Source organism: Heteronotia binoei, chromosome 20 (assembly GCF_032191835.1).
Source record: "Heteronotia binoei isolate CCM8104 ecotype False Entrance Well chromosome 20, APGP_CSIRO_Hbin_v1, whole genome shotgun sequence".
NCBI lineage: Eukaryota > Metazoa > Chordata > Lepidosauria > Squamata > Gekkonidae > Heteronotia > Heteronotia binoei.
The window spans coordinates 26,050,328-26,069,880 of record NC_083242.1 but is presented as its reverse complement, the minus strand read 5'-3'; the positions used below and the strand labels follow the sequence as shown (position 1 = coordinate 26,069,880).

The window sequence follows — 19,553 nt, the reverse complement described above, 5'->3', positions numbered from 1 at the left end:
GATTGGAGGCGGGTGAATGTTGTCCCCATCTTCAAGAAGGGGGAAAATGACGATCCGGGTAACTCCCCACCTGTCAGTTTGACCTCTATACCTGGAAAAGTTTTAGAACAAATCATCAAACAGTTGGTCCTGGAACATTTAGAAAGAATGGATGTGATTACTAAGAGCCAGCATGGGTTTCTCAAGAACAAATCATGTCAGACTAACCTGATCTCTTTTTCTGAGAAAGTGACTACCTTGCTGGATCAGGGGAATGCTCTAGACATCGTTTATCTTGATTTCAGTAAGGCTTTTGATAAGGTTCCACATACTATCTTTGTTGACAAGTTGGTAAAATATGATTTGTATCCTGTTACTGTTAGGTGGATCTGTAACTGGCTGACAGATCGCACCCAAAGAGTGCTTCTGAATGGTTCCTCATCCTCTTGGAGAGGAGTGACAAGTGGAGTGCCTCAAGGATCTGTCCTGGGACCTGTTTTGTTCAACATCTTTATAACAATTTGGATGAAGGAATAGAGGGGATGTTTATTAAATTTGCAGATGATACTAAATTGGGAGGGGTTGGAAACACAGAAGAAGACAGAAATGGGATACAGGATGACCTTGACAGCTAGAAAACTGGGCTAAAATCAATAAAATGAATTTTAACAGGGATAAATGTAAAGTTCTTCATTTAGGTAGGAAAAATCCAATGCATGATTATAGGATGGGGAAGACTTGTCTTAGCAGTAGTATGTGCGAAAAGGATCTAGGGGTCTTAGTGGATCATACGCCGAACATGAGCCAACAGTGTGATGTGGTGACTAAAAAGGCAAATGCACTTTTGGGCTGTATCAACAGAAGTATAGTGTCCAGATCACGTGATGTGATAGTATCGCTTTACTCTGCTCTGGTAAGACCTCACCTGGAGTATTGTGTTCAGTTTTGGGCACCACATTTTAAGAAGGATATAGACAAGCTGGAACGGGTCCAGAGAAGGGCGATGAAGATGGTGAGGGGTCAGGAGACCAAGTCCTATGAGGAAAGGTTGAAGGAGCTGGGGATGTTTAGCCTGGAGAGGAGGCGGCTGAGAGATGATATGATCACCATCTTCAAGTCCTTGAAGGGCTGTCATCTAGAGAATGGTTTGGAATTGTTTTCTGTGGCCCCGGAAGGTAGGACCAGAACCAGTGGGCTGAAATTAAATCAAAAGAGTTTCCGGCTCAACATTAGGAAGAACCTCCTGACCGTTAGAGCAATTCCTCAGTGGAACAGGCTTCCTCGGGAGGTGGTGGGCTCTCCTTCCTTGGAGGTTTTTAGACAGAGGCTAGATGGCCATCTGACAGCAATGAAGATCCTGTGAATTTAGGGGGAGGTGTTTGTGAGTTTAGAGCGGTTCCTCAGTGGAACAGACTTCCTCGGGAGGTGGTGGGCTCTCCTTCCTTGGAGGTTTTTAAACAGAGGCTAGATGGCCATCTGACAGCAATGAAGATCCTGTGAATTTTGGGGGAGGTGTTTGTGAGTTTCTTGCATTGAGCAGGGGGTTGGACTAGATGACCCTAGAGGTCCCTTCCAACTGTATGATTCTATACCCTGCTGAACTCAAGGCGGTATACAATGTAAATAAATCAACAATTATTTTTTTAAAAAAACAGTTGAAAATCACAACTAGGACAGCCAGTAAATTAAAAAAAACCCCTAAATTAGTCAAATGCAGTCCCAAATAAAACTGTTTTCATCTATCTTACCACCTTTTAACCTCCAAAGAGCTCAGCGTGACATAGATGTTTCTCCCCTTACAATTTTAACCTCCCAATAACATACCAGGAAGGTAGGCCAGGCCGACAGAGGGCATTCTCTAGCTCACCCAGTGAGTTTCACATCACATCAGTGGTTTGAATCTCAGTGCCCCCCCCCCCAGTTTGCACTCCAGCTTGAGTACAAGTGAATGGCTTAGCTTGCAGAATTTAACCTATTTGGTGCAATCCTAACCCTTCCGAGACCCGCTGACTTCAACATATGTTGCGGTTGCTAACTCTGCTCTTGGGAATTCCTAGGAGTGGAGCTCAAGGAAGGCAGGGTTAGGGGGAGAGACCTCAATGGGGTATAATGTCATACAGTTGACCCTCTAAAATTACCATTTCTCTAGGGGAACTTATCATTGTCATCTGGAGATCGGTCCTAGTTCCAGAAGACCTCCAGGTCCCACTTGGACATTGGCAACCCTAGGAGAAGTGTGGGGCTGCTAGGTCTCCCAGAGCCACTGGTGGGGGATGGAGGGCAAGGTTGCTGGATCCAGATTAGGATACTCCTGGAGATTTGGGGATGCAGCCTGGGGCAGGCAGGGACTTCAGGGAGGTACAAAGCAACAGAGCCCATCGCCCAACTCATCCATTTGCTCCAGAGGAACTGAACTCCATAGTCTGGAGATGAGCTTAACTCCCCAGGTCCCACCTGGTGGCTGCTATCCCTAGGTGTAAGAACTCTGCTTCGGCCAGGGCTGCCCGTGACCTAGAACTCGGTGCCAAACTTTGATGGGGTTTCGATTCTCAGTTCGCGCCAGCAAGCTGCTAAGATGCCTCAAGGCGCTTCACTCTCCTCCTTTTCTAAAACAAATGCTGCCACGCTTCTATAAATTTATTTATTTATTTTTAATTTGATTTGAATTATTTGATTTGATTTATATCCCACCCTCCCCGCCAAAGCCGGGCTCAGGGCGGCTCACAACATAAAATCCAACAAACAATTAAATTAATGAGTATTAAAATTACACGTTCAGTAATAAAATAAATATACAATGATTAAAACAGTTAAAACAAAAAAACAAAATATTGAGTTGGTGCTATTCTGGTGGCAACGGCCTTCTTCCACTTTTAAATACCGGTGCTGAGTCAATTGAATGCCAGCCGGAAGAGGACAGTCTTGCAGGCCCTGCGGAACTGCACAAGGTTCCTCAAGGCCCTCACTTCATCTGGCAGTTGGTTTCACCAGCAAGGGGCTACAATTGAGAAGGCCCTGTCTCTAATTGATTTCAATCGGGCCTCCTTCAGCCCGGGGATTACTAATAGATTTTGTGATCCCGATCTGAGTACTCTCTGGGGGACATGTGAGGAGAGACGGTCCCTAAGGTAGGCAGGTCCTAGGCCACATAGGGCTTTAAAGGTAATAACCAGCACCTTGTAACGAATCCAGTATACTGTTGGCAGCCAGTGCAGTTCCCACAGTCCCGGCTGAATGTGCTCCCCCCTGGGAAGCCCCTATAACAGCCTGGCGGCTGCGTTCTGCACTAGCTGCACCTTCCAGGTTCGGCACAAGGGCAGCCCCATGTAGAGGGCATTACAGTAGTCCAGCCTCGATGCGACCGTTGCATGGATCACTGTTGCTAGGTCGCCATGCTCCAGGAAGGGGACCAACTGCCTTGCCCACCTAAGATGGAAAAACGTGGATTTAGCAGTGGCTGCTATCTGGGCCTCCATTGTCAAGGCAGGCTCCAGTAGAACCCCTACGCTCTTGACCTTGTGTGCCATTGCCAGTGGCGCACCGTCAAACGCCGGTAGGGGAATTTCCCTTCCCAGACCACCATGACTCAAGCAAAGGACCTCTGTCTTCGCTGGATTGAGCTTCAATCTACTCAGCCTAAGCCATCTAGCCACGGCTTGTAGTGCCAGGTCCAAATTTTCTGGGACACAATCAGGCCAGCTGTCCATCAGTAGATAGAGCTGGGTGTCATCAGCCTACGGGTGACAACCCAACCCATACCTCCGGGCAATCTGGGCAAGGGGGCGCATGTAGATGTTGAACAACATCAGGGAGAGCACCACCCCCTGAGGCACCCTGCAGTCAAGTGCGTGCCTCCGGGACAGTTCACCCCCAATCGCCACCCTTTGTCCCCGACCATCAAGGAAGGAGGAAAGCCATTGCAAGGCCAACCCCTGAATCCCTGCGTCGGCGAGACGGTGGGTCAGCAAGCGATGGTCGACTGTATTGAACGCTGCTGATAGGTCCAATAACATCAGTACCGCCAAGCCGCCTCGAACCAGATGCCACTGGAGGTCATCCACCAGGGCGACCAGCACTGTCTCCGTCCTGTGACCTGGGTGGAAGCCAGATTGGTGAGGGTCTAGGACGAAAGTGTCATCCAGAAAGCTCTGTAACTGTAGCACTACTGCCCTCTCAATAATTTTACCCAAAAAGGGTAAATTTGAGACCAGCCGGTAATGTGCCAATTCGGTCGGGTCTAATGTGGATTTTTTTCAGGAAAGGGTGGACCACAGCCTCTTTAAGAGGTGTTGGAAAACACCCTTCCACAAGGGATCTATATACGATATCCCGTATAGGATATCTGAGTTCCCTCTGGCAAGTTTTAATTAGCCAGGAGGGGCAAGGGTCCAGATCACAAGTTGTTGGGCTACAGTAGAGAGGATCCTGTCAACTTCCTCTAGGCTGAGTGTATCGAAGCGGTCCAGAACAGAACCAGAAGATAGGCACGGGGCCTCAAGTTCACATACTGTCTCCAATGTGGCGGGGAGGTCGTGGCGGAGCGACGAGATCTTATCTGCAAAAAAGTTCGCAAAAGCCTCACAGCCCATCTCCAATTCCCTAGAATTTGGCCTACCTTGTGGCAGAATTGTAAGCGTCCAAATTGTGTTAAACAATTGTGCCGGGCACGAAATTGCAGACACAATCTTGGCCGCAAAGTAAGTTTTCTTTGTGGCTTTGACTGCCATCTCATAGGACCTCATAAACTCTCTATAAGATGTTCTAGTCACTTCGCCTCGAGTACGCCGCCATTGCCTCTCTAGCCGTCTGAGTCCTCGTTTCATCTGCCGCAATTCCAGGTTGTACCATGGTGCTAGCTTAGAGCGAGGGCGCAGAGGACGCCGAGTCTTGCGAGCAAAATGTTGTACTTGTGACTTTTTTTTTAAGCCTGTTTTCTCCCAGCTTCTCCTGGCATGGGCCGATGTGGCAACTCTGGCCGCTGAGGCGGGACACCTTCCCCGATAGGAAGAGTGAGTCACACGGATTTCCTGAGGAGCGACTTCTGGCGTGTGAGGGTTTTCAATTCCCAACCATGCCAATTAGACCGTCCCCTGACACAAACAAGAGCTTTAAAAAAAGAACACGGCTGTCACCAAAATAACCTCAAAGCCCTGCCGGGCAGCTTAAAAATATATTCTTTGTTTCTTCAAATAGATTTTGGAAGGAAGAACCCATCGCTTTGGGCTACCTGACCCACTGCCCTGGTATCAGCCTTTAACAAATGTACCCCCAAAGAATGTCTGTCCAGTTTTTTAAATTTAAAAGGTAATTTCCGCATTATCTTCCCTGGTGCCTTGGCTCAATTAAACTTTGTAGTTAATAATAATTACGACAACAGTCCAGGTGGGCAGCTGTGTTGGTCTGAAGCAGGAGAACAAAGGTTGACTCCAGGGGCACCTTTAAAACTAACACTTTTATTCAAGGCTTTCATGTGCACACCTGGACACCAATACTCCCTCTAAACTATGGAGCCTTGTGAGCAAAATTTCTACTTCATGAGCTCCTGGCATTCAAGTTGTGAGCTGCTGCATCAATTAGTTTGCTCCGGGGCCATTTTTTTTCCTGAGCTGAGACAAAAACATGTGAGCTGAAGGCTAAAAAAACCTGTGAGCTAACTCACACTAACTCAACTTAAAAGGAACACTGCTTGACACCCCTGGAGTGCCGCTGCCAGTCTGAGTAGAGGATACTGACCTTGATAGACCAATGGTCCAGTTCAGCGTAAGGCAGCTTCATGTGTTCAGGCTCCAAAACGCAGGTTCCCAGAGTTAGCAGATCCAAGTGAATGGCATGGGATGCAGCACAGGTAGATGAGGAAGAGGGATTGGAGGCTCTGTCCATTCTTGTGCCAATCAAGTAAGAACCCACACAAAGGATGGCTTACTTACCTCTTCCCCTCATACCACATCCCTTGCTTTCCTGGGGGTTCCACATACAAATATACACGAAGCTGCCTTCTACGGAATCAGTCTCTCGGTCCATCAAGGTCAGTCTTGTCTACTCACATGGGAAGCGGCTCTCCAGGGTCTCAAGCAGAGACCTTTCACATCACCTCCTACCTGATCCTGTCAACTGGACGCTCCAAGGATTGGTCCTCCTGGGACCTTCTGCAAGCAGAGCGGATGCTATTCCCTTGAGCCACGGCCCCTCCCCACCTTCCTCAGGAGCAGCTTTGGGGGGGCAGAGGGTTTTGAACTCTTATTAAGACCTTCACGCTTAATTGACTCTCCGATCTATAATCGATTTAGCAGTGCCATCCTAAGCATCTTATGAAGGGAGCTTTGACTCTAGTAAGCTTGTGTCCTGAACAATGGACTTGAACCTAGCTCTTCGGCTACTCTCTAACCGTTGTGTAGCGACTACGGAAATGGTGGCCAGATTTTTGTATCTGGCCGCCGAGAGACTGTATTAATAAGTGCTGGTGATTTATTGCTGCTGTTTCCTTGCCTGTGATGCTGCGGTATGCCATTAAAGGCTGCTGTTGTTGTCTAGCTCTTTGACTGCAGGCCAGCATGGCTACCCTCTGAAACGATCCTGAGCAGAACAAAGTTTGAGTCCAGTGTGGAGAAGAAGAAGATAGAAGAAGAAGAAGATATTGGATTTATATCCCGCCCTCCACTCCGAAGAGTCTCAGAGTGGCTCACAATCTCCTTTCCCTTCCTCCCCCACAACAGACACCCTGTGAGGTAGATGAAGATATTGGATTTATATCCCGCCCTCCACTCCGAAGAGTCTCAGAGCGGCTCACAATCTCCTTTCCCTTCCTCCCCCACAACAGACACCCTGTGAGGTGGGTGGGGCTGAGAGGGCTCTCACAGCAGCTGCCCTTTCAAGGACAGAGTCTCAGAGCAGCCTACAATCTCCTTTCCCTTCCTCCGCCACAACAGACACCCTTTGAGGTGGGTGGGGCTGGAGAGGCCTCTCACAGCAGCTGCCCTTCCAAGAACAGAGTCTCAGAGCGGCCTACAATCTCCTTTCCCTTCCTCCGCCACAACAGACACCCTGTGAGGTGGGTGGGGCTGGAGAAGGCTCTCACGGCAGCTGCCCTTTCAAGGACAACTCCTATGAGAGCTATGGCTGACCCAAGGCCATTTCAGCAGGTGCAAGTGGAGGAGTGGGGAATCAAACCCGGTTCTCCCAGATAAGAGTCCGCACATTTAACCACTACACCAAACTGGCTCTCCTTTAAGACACCTTTAAGACCATCAAGCTTATACCCAGAATTGAACTTTGTTGGTCTTCAAGGTGCCCCCAGGCTCAATGCACACACCTTGACACTAATACTCCCTCTAAGCTATGGAGTCTTGTGAGCAAAAATTCTACTTTGTGAGCTTTGTTCTGTTCTTCAGCCCAACATGGCTGCCCGCCTGAATCCACCTTAACCAGAGTTAACGCCTTGTTGAACCCCAGGACTGAAGGGTCTACCTCCGCTTGGGATGGCACTGCGAGATCCCTTCCTTTGGAAAATAGCTAGTCTTTTAAAAAAACAACAATGGAATTGCTAACCACAACCCTGCATCCATCAGACTTTCTCCTTTAGAGGCAGAGGCAAAAAGTTTTGTACACTCTGTGCTATCCAGGCAAGAGTCAAGTCTTATATCTATGCTTCATTGCACTTTCCCCTGAAAGTGGCACCCACACTCATTCAGAGGATTTTTGAAAAAGCAATTTTCTGAAGACGAAACCATTAGCCCGAGGGTTCTTCTTCTCTCTCTTTCTCTCTCTCTCTAAATGGGGAGACACGAACTACATGCAAGCTAACCTGGGTGATTAAAGAATGCGGCCTCCTCTGGTTTCACAGGCAGCCCCCTCGGGCGCATTCCATCTCGATCACCTTCCACCTTGCTAGTTCTGTGGCAAACTGTTTGCCTGCAGGGGCGGTTAATGCACTTCTAAACCTAAAATAATTTGTTTTGCTTATGATACCAAATTAACCTCCTTTATATGGACAAATAAGTTTTGGCTCGCAACAGCACCATGTACAATCCTTACAAGGTCTACTTTGCCCCAAAGTCTCTTTAATTTTTAAAAATTTTATACGAACAAATATAAATACAAATAGGAAAAAATGAGATAGAAATACTACAATACTACATTTTCATGTAAGCAATCGTATTTGCTAGAGACAAGCATATAAATATGAATAAAAGAGATAGAGCATCATTCATAATCACATAACATTCATAATCATATATATTGTCTACTAAAGTAACTAGTTATATTTTTCTATCTCTCAGAATTGTCAAACAGATCTTACTTTATTACATAGGGATTAATGGCATACTTTTATGTGGTCTGTGTCCTATCATTTCTTCATTCCTAACATTTCTATTTAGCCCCAAAGCTTCTAATTTGGGACAAGCCTCTCTAAAATTGTCACAGGAGAAAGGTACTTCTGGTTTTGAAAAACTGAGATGCAAGGAGAGGGCTAAAAAAATACCGTACAGCGCACAGGCTCAAATATCTGGATTCAAAGGAGAATATCCCCCCCACCCCAGATCAATTAACCTAGAACTCTGAAGGTGGAAGAGTCTTCTTCCCCTTGTATCATGGAACTCAACGTCCTTGACAAAGCCATTTAAACTTTTGGAACTAGATCCATCACCAAAGGGGAACGGGGGCCCCACCAAAAGATGGAGAGCAAGGCAAACCCCAGAAGCTACAATAGAAATATTTTTGAATGAAAAGATTCCTTGGCTGCTTCCACACCATGTCCCCCCCCCCCGCCCCGCCCCGCCCCGCCAGCCTCCTCAAATGGAGAGCATCCCAATCATGCTCATTCGAAACAAGACTTGTCAGGCTCCCAGGGCTTCTCCCTTTAAATCGAAGCAAATCAACCATCTTGATCTGGTTCAGATGCAGGGTGGCTGCAGGTGAAATGGTCATGCGGACACTCAGTCTGCAGTTAATATCAGAGGGGGCAGAGCCAAGCTTTTAAATATTTAGGATTTGGGATCTGCAAAACCCAGGCCCCACTCTGCCAGGAAAGCTCACTGGGTAACCTTGGTCCAGTCACACACTCAGCCTCACCTACCTCACAGGGCTGTTGTGAGGTTGAAACAGAGGAGCAGAGGGGAATGATGGAAGGTCTTTGGGTCCACGTTGGGGAGAAAGATGGAGTATAAATAAATAAAGTAATACATAAATATAGATATGTTGGTGGAAAGTGCCATGAAATTATAGCCAATGCAAGGAGATTTTCAAGGCCAGAGATGAATGATGGATTAGCATTGCCAGCGTCTGCATAGCAACCCTGGACTTCCTTGATGGTCTCGCACCTTGAATACTACCCAGGGCTGATCCTGCTTAACGTCCAAGATCTGGGCAAGTCTACCATCCTAACATCTGATCAAATAAACAGGAGCCTCTCAATGAAGATCAGAGAAAAAAGAAACCAAGAACTCCTTTGAGATGGGAAGTAAATTCCAACTTACATCCACTTCTCCTTGATCGATCACATAAAAATTGTCTCCTTCGTCACCTGTAAATCAAGAAAGAACATCAGTAAGTGTTGGTGGGTCTCTAAACTGTTTCCAAAAGGTACTGGAAAATGAGACTATAAAGGAGGTCTACTCAGAATCCTCCTCCAGCCTGTTCAATGGGACTTAACTCTCAGCATAGGATGCTTAAGAAAGTACTGTAAGAATGAAACTCTCACCATAGGATGCTTAAGAAAGTACTGTAAGAATGAAATTGCATGTTCCAGTTCTACTCCGCATCTTTCACAGTCTTCCACCACTGCTGTTCTACAAAACTGCAAGGAAGATGCAATACCCAGTGAAAGGGTATTTATGCCCAGCCCTTTATGGCCTGGGACCTGCCTACCTTAGGGACTGTCTCTCCCCACATGTTCCCCAGAGAGTGCTGAGATTGGGGTCTCAGAACCTCCTCATAATCCCTGGGCCAAAGGAGGCCCGTCTGAAAGCGACCAGAGACAGGGCCTTTTCGATTGCAGCCCCCTGTTGGTGGAACCAGCTCCCGGAGGAGGTGAGGGCCCTGTGGAATCTTGAACAGTTCCGCAGGGCCTGTAAAACAGCCCTCTTCCGGTTGGCATACAACTGACCGATACCGGGATGCCTGAATATCCAAACGTATGAACATCAGAATATTTGAACACTGGAATACTGAAGAACCGACTTAAGGAAGAGGTAGCCTAGTATATTGATGTGTGTTTTATGTATTTTTATGTATTTTACTGTATGAATTATTAATGTATTTTAAACTGATCTACTGTTAGCATTCTGTGTTGTAAGCCGCCCTGAGCCCGCTTTGGTGGGGTAGGGCGGGATATAAATCGAACAAAAAAAAATAAAATAAAATAAAAAGAATGGGGCTAGCACAGACACTTCTCTCATCCGCCACTGTTCCCTTCCATCCCCCCTCCTTCTATACTAGGATTTCGAGACCCTCACCTGGAGAGCCAGTTTGGTGTAGTGGTTAAGTGTGCGGACTCTTATCTGGGAGAACCGGGTTTGATTCCCCACTCCTCCACTTGCACCTGCTGAAATGGCCTTGGGTCAGCCACAGCTCTGGCAGAGGTTGTCCTTGAAAGGGCAGCTGCTGTGAGAGCCCTCTCCAGCCCCACCCACCTCACAGGGTGTCTGTTGTGGGGGAGGAAGGGAAAGGAGATTGTGAGCCGCTCTGAGACTCTTCGGAGTGGAGGGCGGGATATAAATCCAATATCTTCTTCTTCTACCTGGCACCAGTCAGCTGGCCAGCAGGGGACTTACCGGAAGCAAAATGTGGACTAGGTCTCTGTTACCAGCAATACAGTGTTGTCATTTCTGGCATGCACCAGAAGTGACATCATTATGTCACCGGCGCCATGCGGTTGCTCTGGTATTTGGACAAAAGCTCTGTGCTAAAAATGGCTTCCCCACATTGTCATTGACAAGATAACGTCACATCACTTGTGACAGAAACCTAGGCCTCAGTTCGATGCTGGTAAGTCCACGCTGCCACCCTGGCCAGTTGCCATGGCAATGGTGAACCTAGCAACTCTGCCCTTCTATTTTACCTCCAACATTTGATGCGAGATGACTGCTTAAGATGGTGGTGTGCCAGAAAAGTCATTTTAAAAAGAAATCAGATATGTTGTTCCTCAGTAGGAGGCACAGCTGCCCACATCTACCAACTTGACCACCTCCACTGAGAGGCAGCACTGAGATACAGGGTAGGAATGACTGCAGAGAGAGGTGATGACGATAGAGGCAGAAATACTACAGCAGGGGTCCCCAGCCTTCGTGAGCTGGAGCGCTGGAATTCTGAGAGGGGGTGCTGAGCGTCCGCCCCCAAATAGCTGACATGGGAGGAATCAAACCCCAAACGGTTGCTGCAGGAGGGGGACCTGAGTGAAATACCTCCCCCCACCCCGCACTTTACCTCTCCCTGTGACGACGGAAAGCCTGAAGAGGAAATGGAACTACACACTGACTATGGAAAGCCAGGTGCTTCTAGTCCTACTGATCCTCTGGCAGAAAACCCTTTCATTTGAAAGAGGGTAGCCAACGACAAGCCCCGCCTTACTGTGGCCCCACCCACTTTCGGAAAGCTCAGTAGCACCAAGGCTCAATAGTACCGGCGTGTGCCATGGTGCCGACAGGCCCCGTGCTGGGGACCCCCGCACTTCCTCTGTTTTCCAATTTAATTTGGGAAATCCACTGCTCTCCACCTGTTCCGCCACTTGGGCGCAGCTGCTTTTGTTCAGCAAAGCAGAAGAGGCAGCAGGATATGTGCTCGGTGGTACACCGTGGAAAATTTCACTGCCACGCGCCATCGACGCGACACCAGTTTTCCTGGCCCAGATTTGGAAGGGGGGGGGGGGGATGAACCCCCTACTGGTAAAAAAAACAAAACCAGGGAGGAGAAATGGCAAATTGTAGACAAGGAAAGGAAAGTTAAGAGCCTTTCCTTTGCCAACCGATTCTTCAAGTGGAGGGTGCACACGCACACACCTTCTGCACTTTGCAGAACAGAAGCAGCAGACGGGCACAGAAGCCAACATCTGGAGGCTGAATACATCATTCCAGCTTAGGGTTGCCAAGTCCAATTCAAGAAATATCTGGGGACTTTGGGGGTGGAGTCAGGAGACATTAAGGGTGGAGCCAAGATCAAGGCTGTGACAAACATAATGGACTCCAAAGGGAGTTCTGGCCCTCACATTTAAAGGGACGGCACACCTTTTCAATTCCTTCCTTCCATAGGAAATAATGAAGGATAGGGGCACCTTCTTTTGGGGCTCATAGAATTGGACTTCCTGGTCCAATCTTTTTGAAACTTGGGGGGTATTTTGGGGAGAGGCACTAGATGCTATACTGAAAATTTGGTGCCTCTACCCCAAGAAACAGCCCCCCCAGAGCCCCAGATACCTGCAGATCAATTCTCCATGATTTTCTATGGGAATAAATCTCCATAGGGAATAACAGAGTTCCCGGCAGACATTTCCCTCCCCTCCCCCCGCTTTCTGACGACCCTGAAGCTAGGGGAGGGCCTCCAAACCGGGGGATCCCCTGCCCCCACCTGGGGATTGGCAACCCTATTCCAGTTCCTTGAGTGTCTTTGCATTCCACACTTGCCAATGCCAGGAAATGGTCTTACTTACCCTGCTGTATGACTGTCTCCCCAGCAATGTGAGTGACAGGGAACATGGCATCGAAGATGTCACTGTGAGAAAAAGACAAACATTACCCGTCAACTTTTCAATCAGCTCATCGGACAAAAGCCCAGAGTCTGCCACAATGTGTTGGAACTTTCCCCTTCAGCACAGAAAGAAGTCACCGTGTTGCTTGTTGCGTTGCACAGAAATAAGTCGTTATGCGGCAGATTTGTGATCTCTTCTTGTAGACTAATCTCCTCTTTATCGAATTAAACACCACTCGTATAACAGGTGTGGTTTTCAGGAAAATGGTACAGAAGGGGGATAATTCAAACTGGAAATGCTTACGATCCAAACTGGAAACTCTCATGGCTAGTTTCTGGGACACAAAAGCCAATCCCACATCAAGTGCAGCTTAGCCCTGAGTGTTTGTATCAAGGCTTACCAAAGTCTAGGTGAGGCCTCAGGATTACGCCTGGTCTCCAGATGACAGAGGTGAGTTGGCTGCTTTGGAAGGTGGGCTTTGTGGCCTTCTGTCCTGTTGAGCCCCGCCCCCCCCCCCCGCCCCCAGCATCGGCAAGCCCTGCCTTCCCAGGCTCCACCTTCCTAAGTGGAGTGAGAAGCTCTATCTGCAGTGTGGTGCCCTGTTCCCAGCTTCCACTTGCTTCTGCCTTAAAGCCCCTCTTCCCCGTGGCAAAGAGCCAGCCCAGTGTTTAACACGGTCCCAGCAGCCATTTTTAATATTTAAATAAAAAGTCAGCATGGAGTTTGGGGGCAGAGAAGGGGGAAAGCAGCTGGAATTGTGTGTAGGAAGCAAATGAAGCTTGGAGAGGGTTGTGATAAAGTTGGGGGATTCCTGGAGATTTTAGTGGTGGATCCTGGAAAGTTTCAGGTTGGGGAGGGGAGGGGCCTCACATCCATAGGAATTTCCTTGGATGCATTTTATTTATCCTCTGCTTCCGCGGTATTTCAATCCATCAAACGTAGACTACTAGATATCCAGTTGCGACATCTAACTGAGGCAGCTCGGAAAACTTGCTCCCCAAGCTATCTGGGTTTATCCCAGATTCCTGGGCTTTTAGCTCCCTATTTCCTCTTTTTAACTGATCCTCCCCAAAGAAGAGCATTCATGCTGGCTAGATTTAATGCATTACCATCGGCCATCCTTTTCGGAAGATACCACAGAATCCCCCGCAATCCTAGACGATGCCCTTGTAGTCAAGGAGTCATCGAAACGGTCCCTCATGTTCTTTTGGACTGCCCTTTTTATAGCAGTCCATGTGCAAGATATCTAGATGCACTGCTTTCTGACCATCAAGACCTTTCTGACAATGCCAAGATTCGCTTTTTACTCCACGGGAAACACAACTTTGTCACTACTCACATTGCTTGCTTTTTACAGGTTGCGATCCAAATCAGAGAGGCTTTTACTCATGCATAGCTTACTGCTATTTTATGTCATGTAACTTTTGCTGGTTTTTCCTAAGGTTTTATTATATTCTATAGTGTCAGTGTTGGTTTTAAAGTATACTGTATTTTTGTATTAATGCCAATAAAGGTCTATGGTATGGACTCCATTTTCTTCAAGGCAACTGATTTCTGTTGTTAGGCAACCAGCTGTAATTCCAAGAAATCTCCAGGCCCCATCTGGAGCCTCCAGGTGGGACCTGGGGATCCCCCAGAATTACAGCTGAACTCCAAACCACAGAGATCAGTTCCCTTGGAGAAAAATGGCTGCCTTTTTTTTTTGGAGGGGGGTGGACTCTATGGCATTGTACCCCACTGAGGTCTCTGTCCTCCCCAGGCTTCCCCAACCCCAAATCTCCAGGAATTTCCCAGTCTGGGAAATTGACTGATGGATGGCCAGAGAGGAGCTGGCAACCGTACCTGGAGGCTGGAAGCCCTCGCTGTGGAGGAAGTACGGCAGATGGAGACACCCCTTCCATTTATTTACGCTGCTCCTGAAACTGCTTTTGTCAGCTAAACCTGGCCACGGCTGGGGCCAGATTTCATGATCTTAGTGAAGAGAGGTGAGGAGAGCAGAGGGGGAAAGGGGGGTGGGGGGAACTGAGATATAGGAATCCAGAGAGAAGCACGCATGGGAAAAGAGAGGAAAAGGGGGGTGCAGAGAAAGGGGGAGTGAAGCGAGAGAGAGCCCTAGGGTTGCCAATCCCCAGGTGGGGGCAGGGGATCCCCCGGTTTGGAGACCCTCCCCCCGCTTCAGGGTCATCAGAAAGTGGGGGGAGGGGAGGGAAATGTCTGCTGGGAACTCTATTATTCCTTATGGAGATTTATTCCCATAGAAAATCATGGAGAATTGATCTGCGAGTATCTGGGGCTCTGGGGGGGGGCTGTTTTTTGGGATAGATGCACCAAATTTTCAGTATAGCATCTAGTGCCTCTCCCCAAAATACCCCCCAAGTTTCAAAAAGATTGGACCAGGGGGTCCAATTCTATGAACCCCAAAAGAAGGTGCCCCTATCCTTCATTATTTCCTACAGAAGGAAGGAATTAAAAAGGTGTGCTGTCCCTTTAAATGTGATGGCCAGAACTCCCTTTGGAGTTCAATTATGCTTGTCACAGCCTTGATCTTGGCTCCACCCCCAATGGCTCCTGGCTACACCCCCAAAGACTCCTGGCTCCACCCCCAAAGTCCCCAGATATTTCTTGAATTGGACTTGGCAACCCTAGAGAGCCCTGTGGGGTGGAGAGGGAAAAGAAATGGGAGGGTGCATAGAGATCTCTACTGTGGTTTACGGAAAGGAGACTGTGATGGGTTGAAACACAGAAAGCACAAATTAACCAAACAATAAAAACCTACGACAGGCCCTCGGAATCATGTTGTGGGCCCCCTCCCCAATGTAGAGCAAAGCCAAATGAGTAAGGAGAACAAAGGGAATTTTTGTGTGTGTGTGTGTGCGTATGTGAAGATTCCCCCCCAAACAGCCAGGAGGTCAGCAACTAACTTGGCACATTTTCACTCCCATATATGGAAAAATGCATACTGCAAAATCCCATTATTAGCTTATTTCCTGTCCAGTGGTTCCAAAATTTGCTTGGGCTCGGTTCTAGGAAACACCCGGTCATAAATTGAAACCAAAGCATTATCTTTACCCCTGAATGGTTATCGTTTTCGACTGGAGAGGCTCGGTGTGATTCATACTCGCATGCGAGAAGCTTGCATGGAAGGGGGGGGGGGCAATAGGATGGCTGAAGGTTGCCCCCTGCTGTGGAAGCCATGGAGGCATACAAGGGGGTGGCTCTGAGGCCAACTCCGGATTGGGAAATTCCTGGAGATTTGAAGCTTGAGCCAGGGGGAGGGAGGATTAGGGAAGGAAGGGACCTCAGCAGGATCTAATGCCAGATTCTGCCCTCTAAAGCAGCCATTTTCTTCAGAGTTGTCTTGAGTTCAGTCGTAATTCTGATCTTGGTTGTCTGGAGATCAGTCGTAATTCTGGGAGGGCTGCTAACCTCTTGGTGGGAGCTGGAGACCTCTCAGAATTCTGACTGTTCCCCAGATGGCAGAGATCAGTTCCCCCGGGGGAAATGGCTGCTTTGGAGGGTGGACTCTACTATGTTCTATCTCTATTGAGGTCCCTCCCCTTCCCAAACTTTGCCCTCCCTAGGATCCATCTCCAAATCTCCAATTATTTCCAAAGCAGGATCTAGAAGTGCAACCTTATATATTAATCCAGTTTCCATTCCAGATATAGCTGAGAAAGACAGGGCAACTGCATGTCCAGTACAAGACGATGGGGACTTGAGTATAGGAGAATCTAAGGCTGCGGTCAGACTGGCAGGTTGGTGCAGTTTGGGTGAGGCCATAATTACTCAGTCACATTCTGTGATGGAAATTTTCAATCAGGCTTCCACCATGATCTAGCCACACTGCGCTTCTTCTGTCGTTGACTGTTCAGATTAGTGATACATGTCCATCACGGAGTGTGCAGTCTGGTATTTTTTTTCACAAAAATGTTGACTTTTTTGGAAAACATTTTCTGGGTGCGCATGTGCTCCCATGTGCATATGCTCTACCCTTTTAAAAAAACAGAATGGCAAAACCGGAACTAAAGGTTCAGACTTCTGAACTGGTTTGAGCACACGATGGAGGAGTTCAGACATCCAGCAATGCAGGATGCATGCGCAGGGATCTGAAGGCACCAGAAAGCAACAGCTATCTATTTATGCTGTCTCCAACTCATCTTACGACAGACTGAACTGGGGAACAGTTGGCAGACGTGGGTGTGTGAATGCGCCCATTTAATCCATTAAGGTAAAGCAACTATATAGGGCCAAACTGCCCATTGGATCACAGCCTAAGAATTTCTCATCTAAATGATGGTCGTTTTCACACTCACCTTCCGCCGGCGCGACCCCCCTCTTCACCGCGCAGGATCTGCGCGGATTTCGCACTAAATGCGGCGGAGCAGCCAGAAAAGCCGGAAGCTCCCGGCGCAAAAGCCGCTCAAACTGAAACCGCCAAAAAGCAGTTTGGCGTTTGCGCGGCTTTTGCGACGGGAGCTTCCGGCTTTTCTGGCTGCTCCGCAGCGTTTAGTGCGAAATCCACGCAGATCCTGCGCGGTGAAGAGGGGGGTCGCGCCGGCGGAAGGTGAGTGCGAAAACGACCGATGAGAACGGCCCATCTCTTTCCTATGGAGAAAGGTAGGGTACCATTTCAATGGCAGTGGGAGAAAAGGCGTTGTCAACCCCCAAGTGGGGCCTGGAGATCCCCCAGAATTCCAACTGATCTCCAGACTAGAGAAACTAGTTCCTCTGGAGAAAATGGCTGCTTTGGAGGGTGGGCTCTCTGGTGTTATATCCTGCTGAGGTCCCTCCCCTTCCCAAACCTCCCCCTCCTCTGACTATACCTCCAAATTTTCCAGTTTTTGGGGACCCCACCAAAAGCAAAGAGCCAATCCCGGCATTCCTCCCCCTCTTCAGAGCAGATGCTGTGGCTTGCCACCTCCTCCTCACCTAGCGATTTGGCGCAGCGTCAAAGGGCCACCATTTTGTGACGTCTCCCAAGGCAGCCATTTTTTGATGGTGCCCACTCTGGATTCTCAAATTTCCCAAAGCACCTACAATCTCAACAAGATTGGAGACCCCTGGAGTGGCATGCGGTCAGGCAAAAGGTAGCCTAGGAACCATACAGGTATGCTGTTGCATCCTTTCAGGTTGTGAATAAATTCTGTACATCTGTGAGAATGATTTTGGTGGTCAGAATTTCTTTCTCAAAGAGAAAGACCCCTGACATGTTTACCTCAGAAGAAGGGGGAAAGGCCTGTCAAATGTACATAATTTGCGATTGCAATAAAAAAAGCCAACGCCATGCTGGGTATTATTAGGAAGGGAATTGAAAACAAATCAGCCAGTATCATAATGCCCCTGTATAAATCGATGGCGCGGTCTCATTTGGAATACTGTGTGCAGTTCTGGTCACCGCACCTCAAAAAGGATATTATAGCATTGGAAAAAGTGCAGAAAACGGCAACTAGAATGATTACAGGTTTGGAACACTTTCCCTATGAAGAAAGGTTAAAACGCTTGGGGTTCTTTGGCTTGGAGAAACATCGACTGTGGGGTGCCATGATGATAGAGGTTTACAAGATTATGCATGGGATGGAGAAACTAGAGAAGGAAGTACTTTTCTTCCTTTCTCACAATACAAGAACTCGTGGGAATTCAATGAAATTGCTGAGCAGTCGGGTTAGAACGGATAAAAGGAGGTACTTCTTCACCCAAAGGGTGATTAACATGTGGAATTCACTGCCACAGGAGGTGGTGGCGGCTACAAGCATAGCCAGCTTCAAGAGGGGGTTAGATAAAAATATGGAGCAGAGGTCCATCAGTGGCTATTAGCCACAGTGTGTGTGTATGTATATATGTATATATATATATATAAATTATTGGCCACTGTGTGATACAGAGTGTTGGACTGGATGGGCCATTGGCCTGATCCAACATGGCTTCTCTTATGTTCTTAATTCAAGAACTAGATAAGAAGAAGAAGATATTGGATTTATATCCCGCCCTCCACTCCAAAGAGTCTCAGAGCGGCTCACAATCTCCTTTACCTTCCTCCTCCACAACAAACACCCTGTGAGGTGGGTGAGGCTGAGAGAGCTCTCACAGAAGCTCCCCTTTCAAGGACAACCTCTGCCAGAGCTATGGCTGACCCAAGGCCATTCCAGCAGGTGCAAGTGGAGGAGTGGGGAATCAAACCCGGTTCTCCCAGATAAGAGTCCGCACACTTCACCACTACACCAAACTGCACAGATGATGGCATGACAAAAACAGGTATTCTGAATTTTCCTGGTTCTGCTGCATTTTTATTATCCAAGACAAAGACATGCCTATGGGCACCTAACAGACACCATTTTAGCCCACAATAAAAACACCTCACAAAATAATGTGGAGGAGTAAAACCACAGCGAATGATTCTGCATTTGTTCAATGGAGTGTCTGTGGGAAGCACAGGTGGGGTCTGGAGATTTCCTGGCATCTCCTCGGCACCCCATGTGGCACACACACAGGGAAAGTGCAAAGGCAACAAAACCAGCACTTTTTGAGGCAAAGTAGGATTTGAGCGATCACCTGTGAGATGCATCCAGTCTCTCCTCTAAGCTGAGTTAGTGTGAGCTAGCTCACAGTTTTTTAGCCTCCAGCTCACACATCTTAGCTCAGGAAAAATGACCCCAGAGCAAGCCAATGTCGCTCACAACTTTCATGCCAGGAGTTCATGAAGTAGAAATTTTGCTTACAAAACTCCACAGCTTAGAAGGAGCATTGGATGCATCCTAGCATTGCAAGCTCACTTTAGTTAGAATAATCCACGGTTGTGCATGAGGTCAGAACCAATAGTTTCAACTCTCAGCCTATCCTGAACCATGGGTTAGGCATGAAAAGGTTAATGCTCTCCAGTACTGTAGGAAGCGGATAT

General features: G+C 47.9%; 1 protein-coding gene across 1 annotated transcript in view; it reads right to left on the bottom strand.

Moving 5' to 3' along the window:
• PRKAR1B (protein kinase cAMP-dependent type I regulatory subunit beta) overlaps positions 1-19,553 on the bottom strand; it is a 166,102-nt gene that overhangs the window by 80,657 nt on the left and 65,892 nt on the right. The window contains exons 5-6 of the mRNA XM_060260551.1: positions 12,620-12,681; positions 9,453-9,499 (exon numbers count right to left, since the gene is read on the bottom strand). Coding sequence (XP_060116534.1) covers positions 9,453-9,499; positions 12,620-12,681 — 109 coding nt within the window. The remainder of the gene's footprint in view (positions 1-9,452; positions 9,500-12,619; positions 12,682-19,553) is intronic.